At 34.3% G+C, this 16,741-nt stretch overlaps 2 protein-coding genes across 2 annotated transcripts; one reads left to right on the top strand and one right to left on the bottom strand.

Moving 5' to 3' along the window:
- The first annotated feature begins 1,929 nt into the window (after positions 1 to 1,929).
- Positions 1,930 to 5,495, top strand: LOC107462155 (mannan endo-1,4-beta-mannosidase 2). The gene is made up of 5 exons (XM_016080723.3): positions 1,930 to 2,897; positions 3,243 to 3,440; positions 3,964 to 4,086; positions 4,428 to 4,639; positions 4,850 to 5,495. Exons 1-5 carry the CDS (start codon positions 2,532 to 2,534, stop codon positions 5,241 to 5,243), a joined length of 1,293 nt encoding a protein of 430 aa, XP_015936209.1. The 5' UTR covers positions 1,930 to 2,531; the 3' UTR covers positions 5,244 to 5,495.
- On the bottom strand, positions 5,482 to 6,668 carry LOC107462156 (uncharacterized). Its single transcript, XM_016080725.3, has one exon. The coding sequence runs from the start codon at positions 6,453 to 6,455 to the stop codon at positions 5,673 to 5,675; it is 783 nt and encodes a 260-aa protein (XP_015936211.1). The 5' UTR covers positions 6,456 to 6,668; the 3' UTR covers positions 5,482 to 5,672.
- Positions 6,669 to 16,741: the final 10,073 nt, after the last annotated feature.

Genomic DNA, 16,741 nt, shown 5'->3' with positions numbered 1-16,741 from the left:
ATATAATATATATTGTCGGTAATACTTTTTTATTTTTGCGAAAAAAAAAGCTTCCATTTTCAACCACTTGAGAGAAGAGCATTTTCAACCAATGCTGAAAGCTTACCATAATACCATCTTTTACTCGAATATAAACTCTTTCGGCACAAGTTAGTAAATGTACATATCCTATATATCATGTAATAGTCATGTAGAACAAAATGCATTAACTACTGACTCAATCAATCTAAATGATTTCTAGCTTGGATATACTTATAGAAGAATTATTTGGTTCATTTCTTCTTTGGTAGGTGGAAAATGATTTTCCAACTCTATTTGTCATTTTGGATTAGAAAGAGAAAGACATAATTAATCATCTAAATCCATTAAAGATTCAAAGCATTAACGTTTGGTTGTAACGAGAAATCTTAATTATACACCTTTAGCTCACACTCATTGAAGGTCCCACACTCGATCTCACTCAAAATCATATATGACTGGCAATAAAATAAACCTACAAAAAACGAAAAAGATTGAGAGTGATTTCCTAGCTTCCCATAGAAGCGTTAAGACCCTTTTATGGCAATCTTTCTTATTAAATGGTTCATTTAACTTGCCACTACTTTAGTATTTAGCTTTTGCATGGCTTGTTTCTAGTTTCTTGTTCATTTTAGGTAAAACACTGGTAAAATTGGTAACTATAAACGTAATCATGATTCCAAAAAGATTAAAATCAAGGTTGATAGTTTAGGAGTTAGATTATATATTTTTTTTGTCAGGTACTTCCGAGTTTGAAAGGGACAAATTCTGAATCAAGATTCAAGAAGATGGTGATCATGGAGGACCATGTTTAGGTCAATTGCTTCGCTTACATGGATGAAAAAAGTAAGATTAATTAACATTTAGGGTTTTGTATAGATATACATTTTAAATATTAATATTATAACAGAATTTTCCTCTATTTTTTATTTAAGTAAACTATTCATCCAAATTTAGATAAATTTATTCATAAATTAATGGAATTAGCTTTTTAATTACAAAAAATAATCTTTATATAATAAAAATAACCAAATATTAGTTTCATTTATCGATAAGTCGTCAGTATTTTAAACATTCATAAATAAAAATAATAGTATATTCATTTTTTATAAATACAGAGTTAATATAAAATTAATTTTGTTTATTTATAAATAAATTTATTAATATTTTAAGTTTTATAAGTAAAAATAGTAATTTGTTTTTTATTTAATTTTTTTCATTACTTTTCCTCTTTTCTACAAGTAGTAATATAACTAAGGTATGGTTTTACCTGAAAAAAAATAAATTAATAGGGTTATCATTGAAAATTATTTTCTAAACAACCAATATAAATTTCAATAATAACAGATAGATAGTACTAGACTCACTAGTGTACTTTCAGAAGATTTGGTAATTAGCAAATACTAAATGAAGGAAAAGGATGACCCACAAATGCACGATAGTAAATTGAATAGTGGCATGATGTTCCTAATCCTTAGAAAAAGGGTTCTTCTGGTACAATGGGGCAGATGCCAAATTAATTCTCGCTTCATGACTTCATAGTTCCAATTTCCCTTTCCCAGCACATCCAAGTTATAGCCTAATAGCCCTAATTAATTAATTTAGATTAGTCAAGTACTTAATTTACTTATCCTATAAAATGAGTATTAAAGATTTAAATTATATTTTGTATATATAATAATTTATTAACTAATAAATAAATTATAATTCAAATGACATATTTTTTTTATTTTTATCTAAAAATTTTGAATTTGAATCTCAATCTTAACCATAAAAAAATAATAAATTTTTAAATAAAAGCTTAAATTAACAAATAAAAGCTTAAATTAACAACAAATTAATCGTTAAGGTATAGAATTTCGCGAGAAACCAAAAGAAGTTACAGCAGAAATTACCAGTTACCAAACCACACTATCACAGTTCACATCGACACTAACATTTCACCGCACACACTCTCCATCATCATCATCATCACCACTTGACAATTTTTGACTGGTTTTGAAGATAGATAAACCCCCAAAGCATAGCCATGTGATTCTATCTCAGCTCAATTTCAATGCATGAGCTGAAATTGGAAGCTGCAACCATAAGCAATTCCTCATAATTTATGCACATTCATCGCCCTCTGCTCATCTCATTATACCATTTACATTCCCCAAGTTGCTGCAACTTACAAACTTGTCAAAACTCAAAATTCCCCAAAATGCGTTATTGTTGGGGTCACTAGATTTTCTTTCTTTTTTTCTTTTCCATTTTGTTGGTACTCAATAAAGTCGATGCCTTTCAAGGCCGTCCATACTATTTCTCAATCTTGAAAGAGAGAGATCCAGACACTTCAACCAATTGGGGTGTTAAGAACCGCAAAATTCAATTCTGGGTTAGCTTCAGCAATCTTCAATAAAGTGCGACTAATTCACTATAAATTTTTGGCCTTTCCGAACAAAGGGCCAAAAGGGTACTCGAGAATCCCAACAATTCGTTAAATTTCTTCGGTTTAACCCACCCCTCAGATAATGGTCTCAGGAAATGGCGTGTGTTTCCCTATTCTGGGTTTTGCATCCTTTTTGCTTTTCTTTTATATGTCTTTCGGAAGCTTAAGGTTCAGCTTTCTATTTGAGGAAGATGGAAAACCGTTGTCGTTTGTGGAGAGGAACGGGACGCAGTTCGTGTTGGATGGAAAAGCCTTATATGTGAATGGTTGGAACTCTTACTGGTTAATGGGGCAATCAGTGGAAGTGTATAATAGGCCAAAGGTGCGTGAAATGCTGCAAAATGGTGCAAAGATGGGTTTCACAGTTTGTAGAACTTGGGCGTTCAATGATGGTGACTACAATGCCCTTCAAATTTCACCTGGCCATTTTGATGAGCAAACATTCAAGGTATTTCTTGCATTATAGCACATGATTTTCAGGGAATTTTGCAGTAATATTGGATGTTATTGTTCCTAGATTACAGTATCATAATTGTGTTTTGGTCCGTCTGTTCCGTGTTTCACGCTGGGCACCGACAATTTTTTCCCCTTTATTTTTTATTCTGTATTTCTATTTGTTTATTTATTTAATGAATGTAATGGTGATGCCGAATTTTTTTATTCTTGTCCTTTTGTTTTGTTTTGTTTGTTAATCTATTTTAGGCTCAATTCGTTTTGCCTATGCTGCAACTTGTTTAAGGTTTAGCATGATTTGCAATGAATGGAAACTGTGTTGAGGATTGGTGCTTTGCAGGCCTTGGATTATGTCATAGCAGAAGCGAGGCAAAATGGAATTAGGCTGCTTCTTAGCTTGGTGAATAACTTGCAAGCTTATGGTGGGAAGACTCAGTATGTAAAATGGGCATGGGAAGAAGGGGTAGGGCTAAGCTCATCTAACGATTCTTTCTTCTTCGATCCGTCAATCCGTAGTTACTTCAAGAATTATGTCAAGGTATGATAAGCCTGTCTTTCTATTCTGTGAATACTCTCTGTTTTCTGTTTCCTTATCTATGCTAAATTTCAAACATAGATGAACGGTGTACACTTTTCTACACCATGCTAACACTCACGATGCTTAGTTAAGTTTATGTAAGTTTTAACATATAGTGTTAAGTAGGTAATTGCAAGATTACTGTATTGCCACTACTTTTACCTATGCTGATGCATGATTGCTTATCTATTGCCCCTAACTGCATGGGAATTCGTTTTACCTATGTTGATGCATGATTGCTTTAATCCTTCTTCAAGGACCTGATTCTTGATTTGTTGTCCTCGTTGCTTTCGTTTTTCCCCCTTATATATGAATATGAAGCTTGCATCTCTTGCACTTCCAAAAATGATTATTATCTGTAGTTCTCTTTGAAATCTAAATTGTATGATGACAGTGTTGTTTTGCTGACTTTTCAGTTTTAGCTGCATGTTTACATGAGGCTGGTTTTATTTCAATTAATACTTTTGTCTCAATTTTTCTGCAGACTGTTTTGACAAGGAAAAATACTATCACCAAAATTGAATATCGAAATGACCCCACCATTTTTGGGTGGGAATTGATTAATGAACCCCGTTGCATGTATGATCCTTCTGGTGACACTCTCCAAGTAAGTCCTATACCTTATATTTAAATATGCTAATTAAAAGTTTGAATGACGACTTGAACTTATGATTGAGCCTACAATAAGAATAAAAGGTTCAAATTTCTGCAGAAACTTGACAACTTCACACTATTTCGTTGCCGAATTTGATATTATAGATTGCTCAATATCCATCTTGTGGCCATTAGATAATTGTGATACTCTTTTAAGTTTTGATTCTGCAAAACGCATTAAAACAGGGCATCTGTTTGAAGGTTTTAACTCAAGTAACTAAAATGTAGCAAGAATGTTATTGCTTCTTAGTTCATACATTGATATCTTAGTGTGCACTTATTGACATATTGCAGGAGTGGCTTGAAGAAATGTCAAGTTTTGTCAAATCAATTGACAAGAACCATTTGCTGACTATCGGTCATGAAGGTTTTTATGGTCCTAATGACCTGAAAGACTCAACTGTTAACCCCGAGTATTGGGCATCCCGACTTGGAATTGATTTCATCCGGAACTCCAACATCTCGAATATTGATTTCACCTCTGTCCATATCTATGCTGACCATTGGTATGCATCGCATGAATGCTGTTTTTGTAATGTGTAGTTTTAGATTTTCTTAGCCTCACCTAAACTTATGAGAGCGTTTCTTCAAATTTTGCCACAACCAACAATAGTTCTTTGGAAACTTGCATTTTAATGCCTTTTAAAATCAGGATTCTGATTATATACACAAGTAATATGCAATATTCATTTACCTATGTATTTATTTTTGCCTAGGTTTCATGATCAATCATTTGAAGACCAACTGAAATTTGTTTCCAAGTGGATGCTTTCCCACATTGAAGATGGTGACAATGTACTGAATAAACCCGTCGTGTTCTCCGAATATGGATATTCAGAATTCAACAAGAACTTTTCATTTTCAGACAGAGAAAAGATGTATAGAAGAATTACAGACATAATCTACAAATCTGCTAAGAAGAACAAGTCAGGAGCAGGTGCTTTGGTTTGGCAATACTTAGTTGGGGGAATGAATGAGTTTTCTGATGAATATGGTATGGTCCCATGGGAAAGTTCATCAACCCACTCACTCTTTATTGAGCAATCATGCAGATTGGCCAAACTCAAACAATTGCCCCAACAGTATCCAAGTTTCAAAGACCTTTGTTAACAAAAAAATGGAGGTAATTTGTATAGCAAGTTTTCATCATAAGACATGGATCCTTGGGGCTGCTTCATGAGAGGGTTCATCGCCAAAATTACACCGTATTGATTTGATTCGTTGAGTATAAATTACAGTTTGATAGCATAGACTAGAGACTATTATAAAACATGGCATTGTTTCAGATTGTTTTATACTGTTCTAAACAAAATGTACAAGTCAAGAATCTTAATAAATATGATGCAAATTTTTGTGCTAGAATCATCGAAAATTCTTTACTTTTCCGCAGATCAGAGAAGCTTCCAGAATAAAAAGGGCGAAAGAAAAATTGAAAACAAAAGAAAAAAATTTGAAAAATGCTAGCCCTGTTTCTCCCTAAAACCCTAAAAGATTAAGAACAAAGAACACAACAGTGTAGCTAATTACATAAGATAGAGTCTAATTGGATCTACTCTTAGACAACCTCGGTGAAGTCCTAACCGCATTCGAAGAATTAGATCTCTTTTCAACTTCACCACTCTTTTTCTCCTTTGGATCCGATGATTTATTGGACTCATCAACCACCTTGTTCGTCACAGCTTCACCACCCTTCATCAACCTCCGGCGACTTCTCTTTGTGCTCGCTGACACCGAATCCAATACATCATTTGGAACCGCATTTAAATCCAGATTGTCAGCCACGTCAGCACCTCCGTTCTCCGAAGCCACGCGATCAAAATCGTCGCCGAGTTTCTTCACCAACCGCCTTCCAACGCAGCGCTTTGAATCCTTAGCCTTGGACTTAGCCTTAACCCTAACATCCTCCTCCTTCCCCTCTTCATTCTCTTCGTCCTCTTCGATCAGCGCTGTGAGCCTTCGGCGCTTGGGTGCAATAGGAGCGGGAGGCGGGGGAGGAGAATCCACAGCGGGTCTCTTGGATCCGCGGGAGAGCGTGGGCTTGAAGTGAGGTGGCGGGCTTTGGGATTGGGCCCCGGAGTGAGAGAGAGACTCGAGTTGAGCGCGGAGCCTGTCGACGTTGCCTTCGATTTTGCCCTGAAGGTGGAGGCGCTTGAAGGAGAGACCGCCCATGGACCAGTGGGCCTCTCTGGCCCAAGACATGAGTGGGTCGGCGACGGAGACAGGGGGGTCAACGCGGTGGTCGTTGAACTTGACGTCGGTGTAGATGCGAGGGCGGGGGAGGCTTGTGCCGTAGAACTTGCCTGGGCCAAGGGACACTACCATCTTAATCTTGCTACTGAATGAATGGCGAAGATCTACAGAGAGAGGAGTGAGGGAGGGAGTGAGGGAGGGAGGGAGTGAGTGAGTGTGGATTGGGGATGGTGTGATTGTTGTTGTTGTTTGTGTTAAATAGAAAGAAATAAAGAAGGATGAAGTGTGGAAGGAGAGGGAGCGAGTGATGGCGGGAACGTCACCTTGGCGGGACGGGTTTGGCGCCTGCGGGAAAAAGGGGTGAAGTTGGCGCCTCTGCTGAATTATGTGAAAATTTTGGTGGCTTTTCTCTTTGGGATGTGTTAAATACTGGATACCGGATTCAGATTACCTAATGATGCCTAGGCCAGGAGGAGAATGTCACAATGATAGTTAAAAACTTCAAATTTGAAAAGTAATTATCCAAATCAATCCTCAACAATTTTAAAATAAAATTTTAGTCTATAAAAAAATTAATTTTTAAAATTTTATTCAGTTTATTTTTTGTTAGAATAATTATTTAAATTAGTCTCTAAATATTTTAAAAATAGATATTTTAGTCTTTAAAAAAATTAATACAAAAATTAATTTCTAATATTTTTCTGTCAGATATAACAGTTTTATCCATTTTATTTTTACTATATATCAACTTTTATTATTATTAATGATAGAACTGTTAAAATTTAAGAAGGAAAGTTGAATCAAGTTAACTCAGAAATGACATTCTTTGTTCTATTTTTGTGGAAACTAATTATGAAGGAAATTTTTTTTGTTTTGTCTCTAAAACCAAATAGAAATAGAGAAGGGAAGAAGAGAATGAAGTTAGCATGTATTCTGGTTCGATTTTCAAGTGTATGAAACCTACATCAAACCTCCACCACAATTATGATGGAATTTTCACTATAATAAAACAAATTACAAATATCAATACTAATGAATTACAACCTAATTCATCTAGTATTTTTCGCTAAACTTTCTATCCCAAAGTCTAGCTACCCAAGTGCTGTCCCAACTTGGAAGCAAAACTTAACCAGATTCAGACCCACCAAGTGTTATCCCAATCTGGTAAGGGAAACTAATTCTAGTTCAACAAAATCAAATACACAGAAACAATTCTTTAGCTTTTTCATGCATCTCTCTTACCACTTCTCTCATGGCTTTTTCAACTCACATTCATAAGCCTTTTTCTCAAATACAAAAAAATGATAATAGATATCTATAACAAAAAAGTATAGATTAAAGAAAAATGATTTCAACTCAAGTGTTTTGAGATGATGCTCTTGTATCACTTTCTTTTCCTTGACTTTAATTGATGTTGTGACTTGTGAGGCCAGCTTTATAGGATAAAGCTTGCCCCTCAAAGTTCAACACTATCTCTTCCAATTCCTTTTTTGATTCTATCCATTGAAGCTGTCTTTATTGACATGCAATACTTTTTTCATTATGCTCCACTAACTCTGCTTCTTTGAGGAGTTGCTCCACCACCTTTTGTTGTCTTTGAATCTTATGTCTTCCTTGGCATGCATAGCATTTTTATTTATGAGCCATTCTAATTGCTGTTTATTTCTCTACATTTTTGTTTTACTCTACCCAACTTTATGAATATTACCTTACTGATGTCCTTTGTGTAATGATATTGTCCTTGTGTCTTTGTTGCTTTCCTAGAGTCATAACTGTCTCTTAATAGTACCAAATGTCCTTCTTGCTTTTTTTTCTCTTTTGTTCCAACCATGATCATTCGAAACTCTCTCTCTTGGCTCATAGGAACTGATTTGTTACTCATTAAAATGTAATGGGCTGAAATTTTGGAGTTGTGACATTTTAAGTTGCTGGAGCAACATGAACTTGGGTTGATAAGTGAATAAATAGGTCTGTATCACTTAGCACACACGTTAAATAAACTTGGACTTTTAACCCAAAGAATGTTTATCATCATTTATATAAAACCCAAAATCAAACTTAACTCAACAATCTCTCCCTTGATGACAAACATGATTAAAAGGATAAATAGATTGAAAAGTTAATTTAAATAAGTTGAGAACACTTCCCTTTGATGATCAACCGAATTGTGTAGTGCTCCCCTTTAATGTTAGCATCCCCCTTAATCAAGGCTTGTTTTTGAAATCGAGATAACTTAAAACAGCCAAAAACAAATACTAAAGCAATGTATCACAGCAATAATAACATATAACAAATAAAATTAAGCATTAACTACAAAGCAATGTATCACAGTGTCTAAAGTTAAGCATTAACACATAAGGCAGTTTATATCCTAAGCCAAATCTAACTTTTCTTTTCTTTTCTTTTCCTTTTGTCATCAAGGAGGAAAATGAAAGATCCTGCAACAAAATTTGTTAGTGGCTTAACACAGATAGTCTGAAGTAGCAGTCAATGCAAAATGTTAAAGTGTCTATAGTCATCCAAGATAAACAAAATAAACTAAAAATTTTCAAAACAAAAATAGAGATTGTTTGAAAATGTCCAAATCAGAGATGAGATAAGTCAGGCATTAGAATTGGAGTCATCGGAGCCTTCATCCTCATCCTCATTGTCAGTTATGGTTCACCCAACTTCAATTTCCTCAACATAATTTCTGAGAATGCGAATGCAGCCTTCAGTCTTCTTGAATGCAGTTTTCTCCATGCCTTCAGCTCTCTTTCTTTCGGCCCCAAAGTTGATGAGAAGATCCGTCAGATTCACGAATTTTTGGAGCACATCCTTCATGATACCAATCATGATTCAGATTTTGGTTGAGTTAGACTTAGGAATCAATGGATTATGACCTTGAGATGAAGCTTCAGTATCCTCATTAGTGCTTTTACGCTTGGTCGCTGTTCTTTTTACTGCACCACCCCCTTTAATGTAAGAGTTAAACTCTCTAGAAATTTTAGCCATAAAATCAACACTATAATACTGAAAATTTTTTGTGAGCAGCATAGCATAAGGCAAAGCATTTTTCGAACTAACACATGCATGCATATGTCTCAACAATAAATAAGCAAATAAAATAGAAATTTTGGAAAGGAGAGCAAACATAACTAGTGTATCACAGAATGAGACTCATTGAAAAGTGCCACTTTGAGGCAAAATAGTGTGATTCACAATCCTGTGCAAAGTGGCACGAACTGGACCAAGAGACTTATGAGTAGAAGTGGTACCTTCAAGGAGAGGAATGTTGACACAGACAGTCTCTAGGGCTTCAAAGTAAAACACATTCAAAGACTCATCCCACTTACCAGATGTGAACACATTGATTCATTTTTCTTGGTAATCTAGGGCTTTACTGAGATAGTATTTGTCTAGAATAATAATGCAGCCCTTGACAAGAGAAGCAATCCTCTCTTCTTTGTAGGACATGTTACTGAAGAACTGTCTCACAAGATCTGGGTAGACTTTTTCACGAATAGAAAGGATGGGATCCATCCTTAAAATGCAAATAGAGGCATAAAGTTCAGACCTTTCTTGCAAAAACTCTATAGGTTGACAAGCTTAGGAGGGCAGATAGGGCGTTGAATGATATCTTTGCATAAAAACATATGGTTCATGAACAAATTGTAGCAACGGGAATCATAGGAAATTTTTGGAAAATCAGTATAGAAAAATTTATAGGCAATGTGATTTGAAAGTTTAGGTTTAGAAACTGGGCGAAGTAGAAAATCAATGACCATACTGCGACTAGGGTGAGTAGAAGACTGAGGGAGCTTAGCTTCTTCTTCGCTAATGGGTCACTTCCCTCGAGAGGAACTTGGCTAAGAGGAATTTGGCTGAGACGGAGTTGGCGTTGGAGCCACTCCTAGACGGTGAGCGATGGTTTTGGTGCGAGCTATTTCTTCAGGGATAGTGGTAAGAGGAGGAGATGGAGGAGAAAAGTTGGTTGGAGAAGGAGAAGGAGATGAATGAGAGTTTCAGGAGATGAGGGTAAAGGGATTTAAACGAAAAGTATGAACACCGTTATGATAGCTTCTGCGGACAGCTCTCTTCTTACGAGCCATTCTTATAGATCATTGGTAAGCTACAAAATATGAAGAGTGGGGTGAAGAAGTGGAAAGTGGTGTGTGTGAAACGGTGCATGATATAGACCCAAAGAAGTGTAAAGGTCTCAACTTGAAAGTATTTGAAAAAATTTTGAAAATAATTAAATTTCATAGCTGTAACCAATTGAACCAAATTTTCAGAAGATGAAAAAGTTAATTGTTGAAAAAAAAATTAAGACCAAGTTAAAATTAAAAACAATTATTTTAAATTCCAAGTCCAAAGTAGGCCCAATACTTTCGGACACAAGTGGCCAATCTGAGAGTGTGCAAGCAAACACCCTAGGCCCACCAAATCTGAAAAGCCTCCAACAATTCTAGGTTGTGACAATCTAATAAATGAAGTCCACTCGTCATCTGTCCAGAATAATCTCATCTCGACCTATGAGATAAAACGTTAAATCAGAATATGAGAAAAATAAAAAAATATTAGATGAATCAATGATGTCCAATGAAGTTCGCAACTTGCAGAACCTCTCTTCAATTAGCGGTTTAGTGAAAATATCAAGTTGATCTTATGATTTAACAAACTGAGTATCTAAATTTTTATTTTGCACATGTTCTCTTATGGAATGAAATCTAATTTCAATGTGCTTTGTTCTTGAGTGTAAAACAGGAATTTTTGAAATAGTTATGGCACTCATATTGTCATAAAATAAAGAAGTATTAGATGTATTCAGTTTGTAATCAGCCAATTGTGTTTTCAACCACAATAATTGATAGCAACAAGAAGATGCTGCAATGTACTCAGTTTCGGCAATGGACAATGCTACTGTTACTTGCTTCTTGCTTGACCAAACATTGAGTGATTTTTTAAGAAAGCAACAACTGCCATTGGTACTTCTTCTATCAACCCTATTACCAGCAAAATCTGCATCATAATAACCCACTAATTGAAAGAAATCAGTTTTAGGATACCATAAGCCATAATTAGTGGTACCAAGCACATATCGAATAATTCTTTTTACAGCTGAGAGATGAAATTTCTTGGACTTTGATTGGAATCTTGAGCACACACCAACACTTTGAATAACATTAGGACTTGAAGAAGTAAGATACATTAAGAAACCAATCATTCCTCTGTATCTTGTTTCATCTACATCTCTAGCATGTTCATCCTTGACTAGCTTGATGTTGGGATGCATGGGAGTTCTCATTGGTTTAGCACATTCCAGCTGAAATTTTTTGACAAGTTTCTTGGCATATTTTTCTTGATGAACAAAATACCCTCTTCAGTTTGCTTAATTTGTAATCCTAGAAAGGAAGTGAGCTCTCCCATCATGCTCATATCAAATTCACTTGTCATAAACTTAGCAAACTCTGCACACAAAGTCTCATTAGCAGAACCAAAAATGATATCATCAACATATATTTGCACAAGAATAAAATGATCATTAGAGTTTTTAATAAATAGAGTGGTGTTAGTAGCTTGTCTTTGAAAATTATTTTTCAACAAAAATGAGCTAAGCCTCTCATACCAAGTTCTAGGAGCTTGTTTCAAACTATACAAGGTTTTAGCTAGTTTAAAAACATGATTTGAAAATTTTTTGTTTTCAAATCCAGGAGGTTGAGTCACATAAACCTCTCTATCTATTATTCCATTTAGAAAAGTACACTTTACATCCATTTGGAATAACTTGAAGACACAATGAGTTGCATAGGCTAAGAGCAATCTGATGCTTTCCATTTGAGCTATGGGAGCGAATGATTCATCAAAATCAATACATTCCTCTTGATCATGGCCTTGAGCAACTAATCTTACTTTATTTCGGACAATAGTTCCGTCTTCACCCAATTTATTTTTGAAAATTTATTTTGTACCCGTGACTTTCCTCCCATTTGAACGAGGCACAAGGGTTCAGACTTGATTCTTTTCAAGCTACTTTCATTCCTCCTTAATAACTAACACCCAAGATGGATCAGCAAGTGCTTCTTGGATTGATTACGAGTGAGCACAGATGAACGTAAATGTTGCCGCCCAAGAAAGATTATGCACAATAACTAAAAGAGTAAATGCCCAAAATGTCCCTAAATTTCAAATCGCTATTCAATTTAGTTCTCGACACTTTAAAATGACCAATTAAATCCCTGAAATTCAAAAAAGTGTATCTCCATTAGTCCTTACAGAAGTGCTATCTAAACATTGATGATATGGCATTCCAGCTGTATGCTGATGTGTACCAAACTTGAATTTGATTCAAATTGGTACCTGAAATTGTTTAATAATATCTAAATTAATCAATTTTCAATTATAAAACCCTAATCCCTAAATTATTGTCTTCTCTTCTTCAATCTCTCTGCTGTTTTCTTCTCTTCTTCGTTATCTCCGCTATCTTCCAGTTCATATTCATTCTGAACTACAACATCAGTACACTTACATAAAAACTATTTTAATTACAAGTTAATGTGGTTGGATTAAGGAAAAACTGCCATTTGTACCCATAAATTTTGCGAACGCTGACAAAAGTACCCATCAAACAAGAAAAAACGTTGTACCTAGGAAAGATGGTTCCGTGTGACAATAGTACCAAAACCGTAATTTTTCGTTGATTTTTTAATAAAATTTCCAAATTACCCCCTCTATCTTCTTTCCCAAATTCCAAATTTCACAACCCTCATCCTTCGTCTTCCTCTGTTGCTGCCAGCCACCTAAAAATTAAAAAAGATTAAAAATTATGGATTATTAATTATCTGAGGTTATTGTTCAAATAATATTATGGATTTGTAGATCTGGTGTAGAAAAAGAAAACGAAGTTTGAAATTAACAAAAAAAACATACACTTTGGTTTCTTGGTGTCACTGTGGGAACAAGAGGCGCAGAACTAAGAGCCTTTGGGAACGGAAGGAAGGATAGGTCGGAGATAGAAGATGTGATAGCCTCGGTCGCATTTGTTGCAGAAGAGAAGCTTCGCTGGGAACTCACCGGAGGAGCAGCACTTGCTGATGATGTCGTTGTCGAAGGTGGGCTTGGGAGTGTGGGTCCTTCTTCACCCTGCATTCCCCTGGCCATGTCTTCGATCATACTCGGCATATTCAGAAGCTCATCCTCATTAATATACCCCGCCACCATCATCCCTCCTTGTTCTCCAGTACTCAAAGTGAAACAAGATCCTTCAACAATAACGTTACTACCACCACAACCTTCTAGAGGGTTTTGCGGTGGCCTCGAAAGCCTAGCTTGAGCAGCGGCGGGGGCTGCGATGTGAATATCAGTCCACCAAATGGCATGAAGATACTCTAACAGCGGCCCTTTTTTCTACAGATCGACGACGCTGAGTAGTGTTTAGAGTCACCATTGGAAAGAGAACGTGGCCACCGGCCTCTTGTTGACTCTGGTTGCTGAATTCTGCTACTTATTGCTTTGGAATAAGAAGAACAACAATATTCAGGTTGAAGAGGTTGAAGAGTTTGACAAGGGAGTGCTTTCTTAGTGTTGTTGTTGCATCCGAAAAAGAAATAAACAACAAAGGTAATGATGTTAAAGTTGATTTGGATTTAGATTTGGAGAACAAATTAGGATTGGAATAAAAGAGAGATGGAGGTTGAGGATAAAGGTTGGAGGAAGACATCAGGTGCTTGGGTCTTGAGGAATTTGGAATTTGGAGAAGAAGATAAAAGAGGTAATTTGGAAATTTTATTAAAAAGTCAACGAAAAATCACGGTTTGGATACTATTGTCACACGGAACCTATCTTTTATGGGTACAACGTTAGTTTTCTTGTTTGATAGGTACTTTTGTCAGCGTTCGCAAAATTTATGAGTACAAATGGTAGTTTTTCCGTTGGATTAATTTTAAATTCAACACAGATTTAAATTATATGTATCCTTGCAGGTTCGTCCATTAAGTTAAAATATATTTTCCACTTTTAAGAAGGCAATCATTGTCATCATCTTCAAAGTCTTAACATCACTTTCTAAGTTTGTCATTTTTCAATTGAACTCATGCAAATTTTTTTGTGAAATGGGTGTTGCACAAACTGGTTCTTCACCTCCATCAACCCAACAGAAAAAATTACAATGGATTCCATACTGCAAAGTAAAAAACGCAGGTGAATCCAAACTCAAAGTAAAACTATCTTAACATTTTCTTTAAAGTCATAACCTTACCTCATAGTTTGGACAACCATAAAATAGTCTATCAGGATTCTCTGTCATCGTTGAGTACTTCATCACCATTCGAAGTATGCAATTACAAAAAACGACATTCTTACCTCCTCTGTTGCACATTCTTTTGCTGCCATAAGGTCTCCCTACAGAGTTAGTTGTTCCTACTTGAGCTACTTTGCCTTCTCTCTCCACCACCCATCATCACTCATGCGGACGAGAAAACAAGATGAACTGGAAGATAGTGGAGAGGTCGAAGAAGAGAAGAAGATAGCGGAGAGATCGAAGAAGAGAAGACAATAATTTGGGGATTAAGGTTTTATAATTGAAAATGGACTAATTTGGATATTATTAAGCAATTTCAGATACCAATTTAAATCAAATTCAAGTTTGATACACATCAGCATACAGCTGGAATGCCACATTATCAATGTTTAGACGGCACTCTGCAAAGGACTAATGGAGATGCACTTTTTCAAATTTCAGGAATTTAATTGGTCATTTTAAAAAGTCGATGACTAAATTGAATAGCAATTTGAAATTCAGGGATCATTTTGAGCATTTACTCATAACTAAAATGCAAAAACAACTATAGGTTATCGGGATTATAAAAAAGTTTAGTGATGTAGCTTGCAATGGATTACGTATTGAATATGTTTTTTGGATAAATTAAATTTTTAAATTAAATAATTTTATAATTTTATATTAAATTTTTTATAATAAAAAGTTTAAAATTTAATTTTTGTTATCATATATATGTGTGTACTAACTATTGAAATATATAAACCAGGTTGAATAAGCTATAAATCCTATTTAGATCGCTTGATGTAAATAATCAAAAAATCTAACTATTGAAATATATAAACCAGGTTGAATAAGCTATAAATCCTATTTAGATCGCTTGATGTAAATAATCAAAAAATCCATACACATGTTTTATCCATTTTAGAAAAATGTTAGGATCATTCCTTAAAAATAATTGTGACTTATTTTTGATATAATTATTTAAAGTGACAATTATTATTATATTATATCATTTTTTATTTTTGTAGAATACATTAAATCTTATACGAGTTGGAGTACGTTACTATATTCTATTAAGGGAAAGTTTTAGGCAGTATTTTCCAATTTCTCACTTATAATTAGAAGACGACTCCAAATATTTATAAGAATATTTATCGTACACTTAAAAATTTGATAGTTGTATAATGTATTTTAAAAAAATAAAGAATAATATAATACAATAATAATTTTATAACATTAAATAATTATATCTAAATAAGTCATTAAATAATTATTTTTTAAGAATCATCTTAACATTTTTTTAAAAAATGGATAAGACATGTGTATAATATTTAGATTAAATAAATTTAAATCAAGTCCTATAAAAATTTAATATAAAATGATGAAATTATTTAACTTAAAATATTTAATTTATCCAAAAAATATTCAATACGTAATTCACTACACGTTACAGCAGATTACGTAACGATTTCTGTAACCTGTAACGGTTTCTGTACTTCAATTCTCATGCTTAATCCTCCTTAGGCTGCAGCTGTTAACTAGTGCTCACGCATAATCCGCGGTAGGATCGTTTACATGAAAATTGTAATAACTCTCTAGCTTATAGCGATTTACATAGATTAAAGTTACAACCAAACTATAAACTATTTAAAAATGTTGTATTTGTGTAAATTTAAGCTCCAATTATTTTAAAGGTGTAAATTGCCCAAGAATTGAGATATAATATGTAATGCACATTTTTCTAACAAATTTAGCATTCTTTAGCAAAGAAATCTCAAATATAATATTCACTTCATACATCACCAAATGAATTATCGATAATAAATTTGGGAAATGGATATTGTCACTTCTTTTTTTTATATATATATATAAATTTATGCAAACATACAGTATAAAAAAATACATATGCAGAATAACATTATCAAAAATAAGTGGTATGCAGTTATGCACAAGTTGGTTAAGATTTAAGCAATCTTAAATTAATAACTTGCATATGAAGTCAACAATCCTGTTAAACAGAAAACTGAGTTTCAAATTTTAACAAGATATTTTAGAAAAACAGGTTCTGCATTTGTTCATCTATCATGCACGCCTCATGTCTTTATCGATCTCTTGTTTAAAGGTCGACCAAAAAAGGTTTGTGGGTAAATCATAAGATTTC

Source organism: Arachis duranensis, chromosome 8, assembly GCF_000817695.3.
Source record: "Arachis duranensis cultivar V14167 chromosome 8, aradu.V14167.gnm2.J7QH, whole genome shotgun sequence".
NCBI lineage: Eukaryota > Viridiplantae > Streptophyta > Magnoliopsida > Fabales > Fabaceae > Arachis > Arachis duranensis.
The sequence above is the reverse complement of the archived record's forward strand: the minus strand, read 5'-3'. Positions and strand labels throughout refer to the sequence as shown.

What these genes read in the sequence shown, in the direction of transcription:
- LOC107462155 (XM_016080723.3), top strand. Translation starts at nt 2,532, where the DNA reads ATGGTCTCAGGAAATGGCGTGTGTTTCCCTATTCTGGGTTTTGCATCC. An exon ending in ACTTCAAGAATTATGTCAAG is followed by an intron (nt 3,441 to 3,963) that starts GTATGATAAGCC and finishes ATTTTTCTGCAG; the next exon opens with ACTGTTTTGACAAGGAAAAA. An exon ending in CATATCTATGCTGACCATTG is followed by an intron (nt 4,640 to 4,849) that starts GTATGCATCGCA and finishes ATTTTTGCCTAG; the next exon opens with GTTTCATGATCAATCATTTG.
- LOC107462156 (XM_016080725.3), bottom strand. Translation starts at nt 6,455, where the DNA reads ATGGTAGTGTCCCTTGGCCCAGGCAAGTTCTACGGCACAAGCCTCCCC.